General features: G+C 47.0%; 1 protein-coding gene across 2 annotated transcripts in view; it reads left to right on the top strand.

Moving 5' to 3' along the window:
* The first annotated feature begins 2,295 nt into the window (after nt 1-2,295).
* Nucleotides 2,296-11,841, top strand: part of IDH3G (isocitrate dehydrogenase (NAD(+)) 3 non-catalytic subunit gamma) — a 93,042-nt gene continuing 83,496 nt past the window's right edge. Inside the window, exon 1 of one of the 2 annotated variants that reach the window (XM_078664582.1) lies at nt 2,296-2,426. Coding sequence is in view for 1 of the 2 variants with exons in the window: in XM_078664583.1 (XP_078520709.1) it covers nt 2,304-2,426 (123 nt within the window). In the remaining variant the exon portion in view is untranslated. The remainder of the gene's footprint in view (nt 2,427-11,841) is intronic. The other variant, XM_078664583.1, reaches the window with a different exon arrangement.

The raw sequence follows: 11,841 nt of genomic DNA, 5'->3' as shown, positions 1-11,841 counted from the left end.
ACATAAAAGATACAAACCAAAAAAATTGCAAATGTACAAGATGTAGAGTCACACAAGGAAGAGATACAAACAGAAAGAAGAGATATGAATGGAAATACTCTAAGAGTCACATAGGAATGGTAGAGTACAAAGGTCTACTGCATATACTAGTGATTAGAGTTATCTCTATATACATAGGGAAGGGATACGAATGGATATACTCTAAGAGTCACATAGGAATGGTAGAGAGTACAAAGGTCTACTGCATATACTAGTGATTAGAGTTATCTCTATATACATAGGGAGGGGATACGAATGGATATACTCTAAGAGTCACATAGGAATGGTAGAGAGTAAAAAAGTTTTTCTGCATATACCAGTGATTAGAGTTATCTCTATATACATAGGGAAGGGATACGAGTGGATATACTCTAAGAGTCACATAGGAATGGTAGAGAGTGCAATGGTCTACAGCATATACTAGTGATTAGAGTTATCTCTATATACATAGGGATGGGATATGAGTGGATATACTCTAAGAGTCACATAGGAATGGTAGAGAGTACAAAGGTCTACTTCATATACTAGTGATTAGAGTTATCTCTATATACATAGGGAAGGGATACGAATGGATATACTCTAAGAGTCACATAGGAATGGTAGAGACTACAAAGGTCTACTGCATATACTAGTGATTAGAGTTATCTCTATATACATAGGGAGGGGATACGAATGGATATACTCTAAGAGTCACATAGGAATGGTAGAGAGTACAAAGGTCTACTGCATATACTAGTGATTAGAGTTATCTCTATATACATAGGGAAGGGATACGAATGGATATACTCTAAGAGTCACATAGGAATGGTAGAGAGTACAAAGGTCTACTGCATATACTAGTGATTAGAGTTATCTCTATATACAGAAAAGCAGAGTTCCATTAAGTGGGGTCGGAGGGGGGATGCAGTCACAGCACCAAGGGAGGGTGGGAGAGATACAAGGGTATGGAGAGAAGGCAAATCAGAAAAGGGAAGAAACATTTGAGGATCATCGAGGGAAAAAGGGTTGAAGGACGAGGGAATGGACTAGATGGCGGGTCAGAGTCCAGAGAAAAGCGGCCGAGATCAGCAGCAAAATGGCGGCCAGGACAAAAGAAAAAGTTAAGAAGTCCAGGAGAGTCCGTGGTGTAGTTGCTTTCATTCGAATGTGGCTGCAGTTGGTCTTTTTGCACACCCTGAATTTGGCTGAGATGGGATTTGTGGCACAGGATGTGCTATTCGCACAGGATAAAACAATTTGGTGAAGTGGAGAAGCCGGGATTAGATTGGCAGCAGTGCCCGCGGGGCCACGGCAGAGACACGCTTGCAGCGGGGGCAAGATTGGCAGCAGTGCCCGCGGCGGGGGCAGTTCAGGTAGTCGGCAGTGCCGGAGATGGGTCCACGCTGCTCCTATGCATCCTGCCGCCAGCCCCGCAGCCCGACTCACACCGCTGGGACCCGGACGGCAGCCGAGGCAGCAGCAGGAGGGGCCACAACAGAGACCTCTTGCACCGGTCGATTCATAGTCTGCGTCCTGTGCTAAAATGGCTTTGCAGAGGGTGTGTGGCGGGAGCTCCGAGCCTCAAGTCTCGCTTCCAGGCGCTGCATTGCGTTTACACCTTTTCTGATCCTTTCTCGGCAGCGCTTGGGGACATCTCAGAGTCCCCGGTCTCGCTTCAAGGCGAGGGGAGTGCGGCCACCTCTCGAGGCGCTATGTCCCTGTCCTCATTCTGCACTCTGAGGGTTGGTGATCTGCGCCTAGCTGAACCCGTTTCACCTGAGTACTCATTGTGAGGATCTTGTATAAACCCAAATAAAGTTTCTACAGTAGAACTAAAAGCACAAAGCAGCCTGCTTCCACATATCGACCGACAGACCCCATTCAGGTGGGAGACTTCCGATTTTGGAAGCCAACAATAGCTTTATTCTAGCTGTCTTCCACCTGAAATTGCCAATATACTACATTAGAAGTCAATGGGGAAAATGCAGCCTCCCAATTATTTCAAAAACATCTCCCACTTTTTGTTCTGAAATGTTGACATGAATGCTTCAAGGTGATCTCAATGAAGCGCATTGTGTTATTACATTGACCTCTAATTTAAAGAATATTTTACAGTGTGGCCTTCCTTACAAGCCCAATCTAAGATGGCGCCCATCTCGCCTTAAGGTCGGACACCGGTGTAGAATATCCAAATCCAAGATGGACGTTTTACTCTCATTACGGTACCGGAAGAACGGGGCCATCCCAATTGAAAATGGCGGCAGCCGAAGCCTCACCGTGTGCGCATGCGCAGAGCCACCTGCCTGCCCTTGTACACGGCTCTGGCTCTGCAGGGACCCACCATGGCTGCTCGCTGCTCCCTCACCGCGGCTCGGCTCCTGCAGCGCGGCCTCGGACAGCCCTTGCAGGTACCGTGCAGCGCCAGCGTCCGGGGACCCCCCTGGACCCCCCCCCCCCAGGGGCCTGCGAAGGACAGGGCGGCCGTTGAACGCGGGCAGGGCCAGGGAACTACCAGGGACTACAACTCCCAGAAGGCCCTTCGAACCTGGGCCCATGTCTCTTATAGTACTGCTCCTTCACTATAGAAAATGTAGCTGATGCAGATGGGGGGAGGGGGTTATGTTGGATTAAGGGTGGTATTTTAAGGTGCTTCTAGTTTTTTTTTTTTGCTTTTGAATTTTGGGACTGTTTTATTATGAAAAAAAACAAGACTGCACGTCACAAGAATTCAACCAAAAAACCTGGACTGGAACAGCCCATCTCGCTTGGATTTGGGGAAACTTGTCAGGGCTGTGTAATGTTGTCATGTGAGATCCCATGTTATGTGTAAACTCTCGGCTGTTTCTGTAGGAAACAGCAGTGTGAAGGATGGTATTTTAAGCCTTTTTTTATCAATATTTTATTTTTATGAAGCACCGTATCACGTTATCAGGTGACTGCATGTCATGATGGTCAATGTTTTCCACTTTTAGCCTTTTATTTAACAACTTAGTGCTTTCTGGGCATTGTACTTTTACGTTTTTTTCAAATAAACCAAATACCCAAAACATCTGAAATTAACACCTAGGACCATAACCTAATGTCCCTGATGGCATGACATCACCTGGTAACCTTAACTTTGCATCCACATTTGAATAATTTGCAATACTGTAGGTTGTAGTGGTGTCTCTCTGTCACTGATGTGGTGTGTGGACGTTACAAGTTCGATTAGGTACAGCAAACGTTTCAAGCTTCAACATTTCATGCATGATGTATTGCATTGCAGCATTTATATAGCGCCTACCACTTCTTTCTGGGGCACTGAAGCGTTTATTTACATAGGCAGCAAGCTAGGGTGTGTGGTTGGAAGGGCGTTGCCTTTGTTTTTTGACTCTATTTCCAGGTCATGTGTGATGATCACAGAGGTACGATTTTCATGTTAAGGTGTGCAGTGCTTAGCAGTGTGGTGTATGAAGATGTGTGAGCGATAGGTATGTAGTTTATGGTTTTTAGTAGGCTCACACCTTTTGAGAAGCTCTGCAGGTCCCCTTATATGGCATTTCTTATGGTCTTAACCTACTTAGCTGGTTATTATACTGTGATGACCAACCTGATATTTTGTTAACGTTTTGGGTCCTGAGCAGACCGGTTGGAGAGGAAAATTGTGAGGGAGAGCTGCTGGGGCGGAGTTTGTTACTATCAATCCCATATCTGAATGTCATTGTGAGATGTAATGGAGCGGTCATGGAGTGTAGCTAGTTGGGACTTGCAGTGGTGGACCAGATTAGTCCTTTGGTTGGCCAGCTGTATGTGACCAACCTCTTCAATTATTTCATGCATGTTAAGTAGGTGATGGCTGGTTTGTTACCAGGTACAGTACTGAGTGATAGACCACCCATTTAGCATGTATGTTTTATGTAAGTGTAAGATAAAGTTATAGTTGGCTGCTGAGTGTTAAGGCATTAGTATGGGCCAGAAGGATAATATATGAATTGACATTACTATATAATACACAGAATACACATAGGTCAGCCTTTCTTAGCTTACCTTGTTGTGTAAAGTTGTGTTAGGTTGTTGCATATCTGTGCACTGTAGATAGAACTTGAAGGTGCAATTATCTTTTTGGATTTAATCCCAAGGTTGTTGTTTAATGTAGTTTTCTTGGAAATAACTATTTTTTGAGCTGTCATCTGAGGTGTATATATGTTCCTGGATGCTTCGAACCTTGGCTGCTAGTGAAGGCGGGGAAGGAGTGTTGTAGCAGCATTTTGGATTTGTTGTATTTTGCATGTGATGAATCTTGGCACGCCGAGGTTTAGGCTGCTGGTATAGTCAAACTTGTAGCTTCTGCAGTTTTTATTGGTGTCTGAGGTATGGAACGATGCAACACTGTGTTTTCTTTGTCTACATGGCACTCTTTGTGACCTTGCTGGACATGTCCTATCAAGGAAAGGTCTGACTCCATGGTTACCTCTAGGTTTCTGACTTTTGCTGATGACGTTGAAGGGGTATCTGGGGCCAGATGTAAGAAGCAAGTTTTTAGGTCTCAAATGTCCCGGATCCCAGACTCAAGCTGTTTGTGACTGCATAAAGACCTTTTGTTATGTATGAAACCCAGATTGTGATTCACTTAACATGTTTGGGTTTGCGACTACATACCAAATCAGTTTTTGAAACGGGCATGTTTAGGGCGTCCCTTCCAAATAGTGATTTGCAGTAGTATGAGTTAATGTTTTGCGGCCAAATTTTGTTTGCAAAACACAACATTTTGACTGACTGCAAATGCCTTGCCACTACCTTTTAAGTAAACGGGAAAGGGTTCACAAGGGGACCCCTTTCTCTTTGAGAATGTTGAAAAAAATATGGACCACAGCCTACTTTAAAAAAAACGTTAGGTCTACTCATTATTCTATTTTTATTAACGTAAGCAGTTTTTTTTTGTGCAACCCATTTTTAGGTCTCGCAAGCGAGAACTATTGTCATCGTGATGGCTGCCAAGCGACCACAGACCGGGCCACGAGCAGATTGTGGCTTGTGAACGCGCACGTCCAGCAACGTGCACATCTCCTGTCCCGAGGCAAAAGCATGCAGTTTCACTTTCGCGTACACGTAAACAACACAGCATTCAACATGCAAGTCTTTAAATATTTTAAATGTAGATATATCCCACTTACCAGCAATTGTGGTGACTTTGCGCTGGTCTCTTGTCTTCATCGGCATACTCCGTCTGGATCACAGGAGCCCCCTCAAGTTTGCATCGCCGCCACTGTGCACGAGCTGCAGATCCAGCAACAGCGCACGCGCAAGCAGCCCTCGCGCTCCTATCCCCCCCTGTTTCCTCCCCGGACCGGATGTGGAGCACAGGTGCCGCGATGCTTGTTCTAATGTACGGCCTTGCTCGTCACTGCTTATTACCGTTGTCGTCATCCAGGGGAAAAAGCCATTTACGGTAAAGAGATTTTTCCTGATATAAGGGGGTTGTTTGCAGAAGGGGGCCTTGAGAGGCGGGGAGCCTCTTCTCCGACCTCCTGCCTTGGATCGGGGTTCGCGCTCAAGATCTGGTTTCTTATTTGGGTATTTAATGCTCAAGTGAAACCTCTGAAGAACCGAGGCAAATGCTGCTTTTACTTAAGGTCGGCACGTTCCAGTGCAGCTCCGACAGGGTTCCCTCCGAGGCTTTGTCCCCGTCTGCCACCGCCTCCCACTGCACCAGTTTAATGGTTTGTAGCGCGCGGTGCGCACTGCAGCGTGCGCCAAGGGGCACAGAGGCTGTCTCGCCGAATTATGAGAAGAGTTCAATTACACAGCTGATCATTACACACAAAAGCAACAGATTAGTTTTCCGGTTGTGTTTTTAATTTGTCTGCGGCACCCTGCGGGCAACAGTGACGTAGATCTAATGTGAGAAAATTGAGAGATTTTTGTTTGCACTCCATGCACTTCCGTGTCTGCCTGGACCTTTCTTTGCCTGTTCCCGTCTAATTCATGTTCACCCACTTATATATGTAAATAGATTTACACATCCATTAGTGTGTGTGTGACTGTGAGCCCCGGGCATGTCCGTTCAGGCTCTTGAGTCTGCATACACGTGTATTCTCTAGGCCAATGTTTTTAATGTACAATTTAGAACTTGAATTCCCGTTTTTATGAGGTAAACCGGATAAATAGCAGAGCGCAAATCAAACACGTGTACTGGATTAGCAAATCACTCGTGGACCTGGGAAACATCGTGATATTTCTGTGTACCCGCAGCCCCCTCAGCCAGCAAAGTAGCCGCTGCTACTGACAGTACTGACCATCCCTGATGCCCCACTCACAGACAGTCTAACTCCGGCCCTCCCACCACCATCAACGTCATCGCTCCTCTCACAGTGACAATTACACGCTCAATCCACCTCGCCCAGCGGTCCAGTCACCGAGGCACGACACTCTGACCCTTATGAATATGGCTCGTGCACTTCGCCCTTTGCACTCTTTATTACACTTGCTTGCAGGGTCCTACTGTAGAGCAATTTGTATCTGTTAATCACACCGTTACGGATCGCTAAAAAAAGATATACACCATCCAACAAAAATCCATTCAACAAATGCAGACATCAGAAACAGATAGGTAAACCCGATTTCGAAACCTTAACGTACAGTGAGTGACGTGTGTGTGTGTGTGTGTGTGTGTGTGTGTGTGTAAAATAAAGCCCACATTCACTCCGAATTACATCTTGGGATGGAATATCACTTCCTAAATGTACCCCCCGCATAATGGTAGTCATTTTATCGACCTCAGAAGTATGAAAGGCTGAATGGTATTGGCTGGAATCGAACCCCTGGGTCAAACACATATTCCCTACAGTGGATATATTAGTCTACAGAGCTTAGACGTGATTTATTTCCTTTTAAACATATTTGCAAACGTGAGTGTGTTTTATTATGAGATCATAAACCTGTCACGTCATGATATAGGTAGCTGCGAAACAGCGCGCGAACCTAAGTATCTGGATAGTAGCCCGGCCTTGTGACGTTGCAGAAACACAGAGTAATGGAGCTGGAGATTCACAAAGAAGAAGACGGTGCATAGTGTCTCATGCGGAGACGGGAGGCCCAGCGGAGAGAGTATATGGGGGGGGGGGGTCTCCATTAGCACACGTGCACGCACACACGCAAGTAATCATGCCTGAAGTACTTCTGCAAAGAAGCCATCACATGACCAGAGAAACCGAGCACATGCTGTCTTCCCTTCATAGCCAATTAATTGGAAGTCTTGCAGTCAAAGCAAACATTGTTATGGAGATAATTCCAGCCGATTGCTAATGAGCACTTCACACAACTGGACTCCTTTTCCTGCTATTACTCCGGTAGCTTATCTACTATAAGGCCCTCCATTCTCCATCAATGCCCCCAGTAATTAGAATAGACATGCCATGATGACAAGCTAAAAAGTGAATCCGTGAAGTCTTGCAGCCTTTCTATCAGCTATTCCTTGTCCTCAGAGCCTCCGCCTGCTGCCAGACCTCTATGGTCCTACCACATACCATCAGCACTACCAGGAGTTTAATCCCCATAGCCCCCCAGTATTCTCTGATCCCCACACACATCACGAGCAAAAGATGTTGCGATGCCATACCAAAGGTATATTATGCGCTAAGCAAGTGTAAATTGTATAAATGTGCATATATATATATATATATATATATATATATATATATATATATATATAAAAAAAAAATCATAATATGATTTACTGTGATATAATCTGCAAGACGCCAGTGCCTAAGGTAGAATGATTTTGGTATTTAGAAAGTCTTTTCACCATGTTCTCTACCTGTCAGGTGACACCTTAGCACATGACTGGTTTAGTGATGTTTTAAAATATGGTTGGGTTCCAAAGCACTGACGTTGAGTGAGCAAGGCGACTGAGTTCGCCAAAACGTGTCTTATCTTTCAGCACATGCAGTTCACCATATATTTGCCTGCAAGGGTTACTGGTAAAAGGATTTTTTTGCAATCCCGTTTCATTACTATGTGCCTGCTCTGTCTTTGTTCTTCCGTGACCCACCTGCTTCAGGTGTTTCCTTTTATTTGTATTCCCATTTCATTCAGTATGGGCCTGCTCTCTCTCTCTCTCTCATTTTCCATGGGCCATCTGCATAAGGTGTTTCTTTTTATCTGTATTCCTGTTTTATTCGATATGTGCCTGTTTTCTCTTTGATTGTCCGTGACTCACTGCTTCAGGTGTTTCCTTTTATTTGTATTCGTGTTTCTTTTTATATGTGCCTGCTCCTTCTCTTTCATCTTCCGTGGCCCACCTGGTTCAGCTGTTTCCTTTTATTTGTATTCCTGTTTCATTCCCTATGTGCCTGTTTTCTCTCTTTGTTCTTCTATGGCCTCCTGGCTTCAAGTGTTTCCTTTTATTTGTATTCCTGATTTATTCGGTATGTGCATGCTCGCTCTCTTTGATCTTTCATGGCCACGTGCTTCAGGTGTTTACTTTTATTTGTATTCCTGTTTCATTTTATATGTGCCTGATCTCTCTTTTTGATATTTCGTGGCCCACCTGCTTCAGGTGTTTCATTTTCTTTGTATTCCCGTTCGGTTCCGTATGTGCCTGTTTTCTCTCTTTGATCTTCCATTGCCTTCTGGCTTAAAGCGTTTCCTTTTATTTGTGTTCCTCTTTCATTCGGTTTACCCCCTCTCACCCTCACAGCCCCTCACCCTCACACACACCCTCACCCACCCTCTCACCCACCCTCTCACCCACCCTCTCACCCACCCTCTCACCCACCCTCACACACCCTCTCACCCTCACACACCCTCACACATCTCTCACCCTCACACACCCCCTCACCCTCCCACCCCCTCACCCTCCCTCACCCTCCCTCACCCTCACCCTCACACCCCCTCACCCCCACACACCCTCACCCTCACCCCCCTCACTCACCCTCACTCACACTCTCACCCTCACACACAACCCCACCCTCACCCCCTCTCACCCTCACACCCCCTCTCACCCTCACACCCCCTCTCACCCTCACACACACCCTCACTTACCCTCTCACCCTCACACACCATCACCCTCTCACCCTCACACACCCTCTCACCCCCTCTCACCCCCTCACCCTCACACCCCCTCATCCTCACCCTCATACCCCCTCACCCTCATACCCCCTCACACCCCCTCACCCTCCCTCACACCCCTCACCCACCCCTGACACTCCCTCACACACCCTCACCTCCCTCACCCTCACTCACCCCCTCACGCTCACAACCCTCACTCACCCTCACACCCTACACCCCCTCACCCCCTCTCACCCCCTCTCACCCCCTCTCACACCCTCTCACCCCCTCTCACACCCTCTCACCCCCTCTCACCCCCTCTCACCCCCGCACCCCCTCATCCTCACCCTCATACCCCCTCACCCTCATACCCCCTCACCCTCACACCCCCTCACCCTCCCTCACACCCCCTCACTCTCACACCCCTCACCCTCACACACCCCTGACACTCCCTCACCTCCCTCACCCTCACTCACCCCCTCACGCTCACAACCCTCACTCACCCTCACACCCTACACCCCCTCACCCCCCCTCACTCTCACACCCCCTCACACCTCCTCACCCTCACGCACACCCTCACCCTCACTCACCCTCTCACCCGCGCTCACCCACCCTCCCTCACACACCTTCTCACCCACCCCTTCACCCTCACACACCCCCTCACCCTCCCTCACCCCCACCTCCTCACCCTCACAACCCCCTCATCCTCACACACCCCTCATCCTCTCACCCACCCTCTCACCACCCCTGACCCCCCCTGACCCTCACACCCCCTCACACACCCTCTCACACACCCACCCTCCCTCTCCCGCACACACCTTCGCCCTCATCCTCCCTCTCCCTCACACCCCCTCACCCTTACATGCCCTCACCCACACACCCGCACACACCCCTCACTCACCCTCACTCACACCCTCACCCACCCCCACACACCCTCTCACACACCATCACCACTCTACCGCCCTCACTCACTCTACCGCCCTCACCCACTCTACCGCCCTACCTCTATCTTATCTATCGCCTTCACTCTACCGCCCTCACTCACTCTACCGCCCTCACCCACTCTACCGCCCTACCTCTATCTTATCTATCGCCTTCACTCTATCGCCCTCACTCTATCGCCCCACGTCCTTCTTTATATCCATGTTCTCTTCACCTGTGCTGATCTGCTGCTCTCTTCCACCCCTCCTCCTTCTTTAACTCTGTTCTTTTCTCCTGTGCTGATCTGCTGCTCTCTTCCACCCGCCTCCTTCTTTAACTCCCTGTTCTCTTCTCCTGTGCTGATCTGCTGCTCTCTTCCACCCAACCTCCTTCTTTAACTCCCTGTTCTCTTCTCCTGTACTGATCTGCTGTTCTCTACCACCCGCCTCCTCCTTTAACTCCCTGTTCTCTTCTGCTGTGCTGATCTGCAGCTCTCTTCCACACACACACAAACATCACCCCACACACAAACATCACCCCACACACGCTCAGCCACACGCTCAGCCACACGCTCAGCCACACGCTCAGCCACACACCACACACAAACACAACCACACACACACACACACAACCACACACACACAACCACACACATCTATCTATCGCCCTCACGCTATCTATCGATCGCCCTCACGCTATCTATCGATCGCCCTCACGTCTTTCTATCTATCGCCCTCACACTATCTATCTATCGCCCTCACGCTATCTATCTATCGCCCTCACGCTATCTATCTATCGCCCTCACGCTATCTATCTATCGCCCTCACGCTATCTATCTATCGCCCTCACGCTATCTATCTATCGCCCTCACGCTATCTATCTATCGGCCTTACTCTATCTATCTAACTTTCGCCCTCACTCTATCTATCTATCTTTCGCCCTCACTCTATCTATCTATCTATCTTTCGCCCTCCCTCTAGCTGCCCCAGACCATCAGACAGGCCAGTTCATGGACCTGTTTCAGAAAGAATCTGAAAACCTGGTTGTTTCCTAAGATGGAAAACTAGTTCTTTCACTGCCTATTACGGGCTGGTAATGTGCGGACCATCACCATTTCTAAAAGCGCCAGGATACCCGTAGGATGACAGTTTTTGCGCTATATAAGTGATTTTTACATTACATTACATCTATCGCCCTCCCTCTAGCTATCTTTCGCCCTCCATCTAGCTATCTATCGCCCTCACTCTATCTATCGCACCACCACAGCATCACTCAGGAGTACCACAGCATCACTCAGGGGCACCACAACATCACTATGCGCTACCCCAGCATCACTGAACGCCACAGCATCACTGAACGCCACAGCATCACTCGTCGCCACCACAACATCACTCAGTGCCACCACAGTATCAATCTGTGCAACCATTCAACAATAACTGATTCAAATATTTTCTCTCAATGTTTCAAGCTTTATTACAAATGTCATAAAAAGATGTTAATATTTAACTTCTGTTCTTGGATTTTCATCACAATAAAATACACTGAACATAATCTTCACAAAAGTTATTTACAAAAGTTTAAGCTATTGCCATTATAAATTACAATAACTTTTATTTAAGTATTAATTATTTAAAAAAATTAAAAGCCTTTGTTATTTGTAATATCAATACATCTAAGTCACGTAAATACAAAACATGTTGCATTACAAATGCTATAGGTGTCACATTTGCAAAAGATAAAAGTATTGGCATTGTAAATGGTAAAGCTATTAATTTCGCTATTTTCAAAACCAACACATTAATAAAAATGTTGTCATTTAAAAGACCAATAGCTCAAACTTTCCTAATGCGAGACCTATTGCATTGCAAATGCTTG

The sequence above is a fragment of the Lissotriton helveticus genome, chromosome 10, assembly GCF_964261635.1.
Source record: "Lissotriton helveticus chromosome 10, aLisHel1.1, whole genome shotgun sequence".
Taxonomy (NCBI): Eukaryota; Metazoa; Chordata; class Amphibia; order Caudata; family Salamandridae; genus Lissotriton; species Lissotriton helveticus.
Note: the sequence above shows the minus strand (reverse complement) of the source record. Positions and strands in the feature narration are given on the sequence as shown.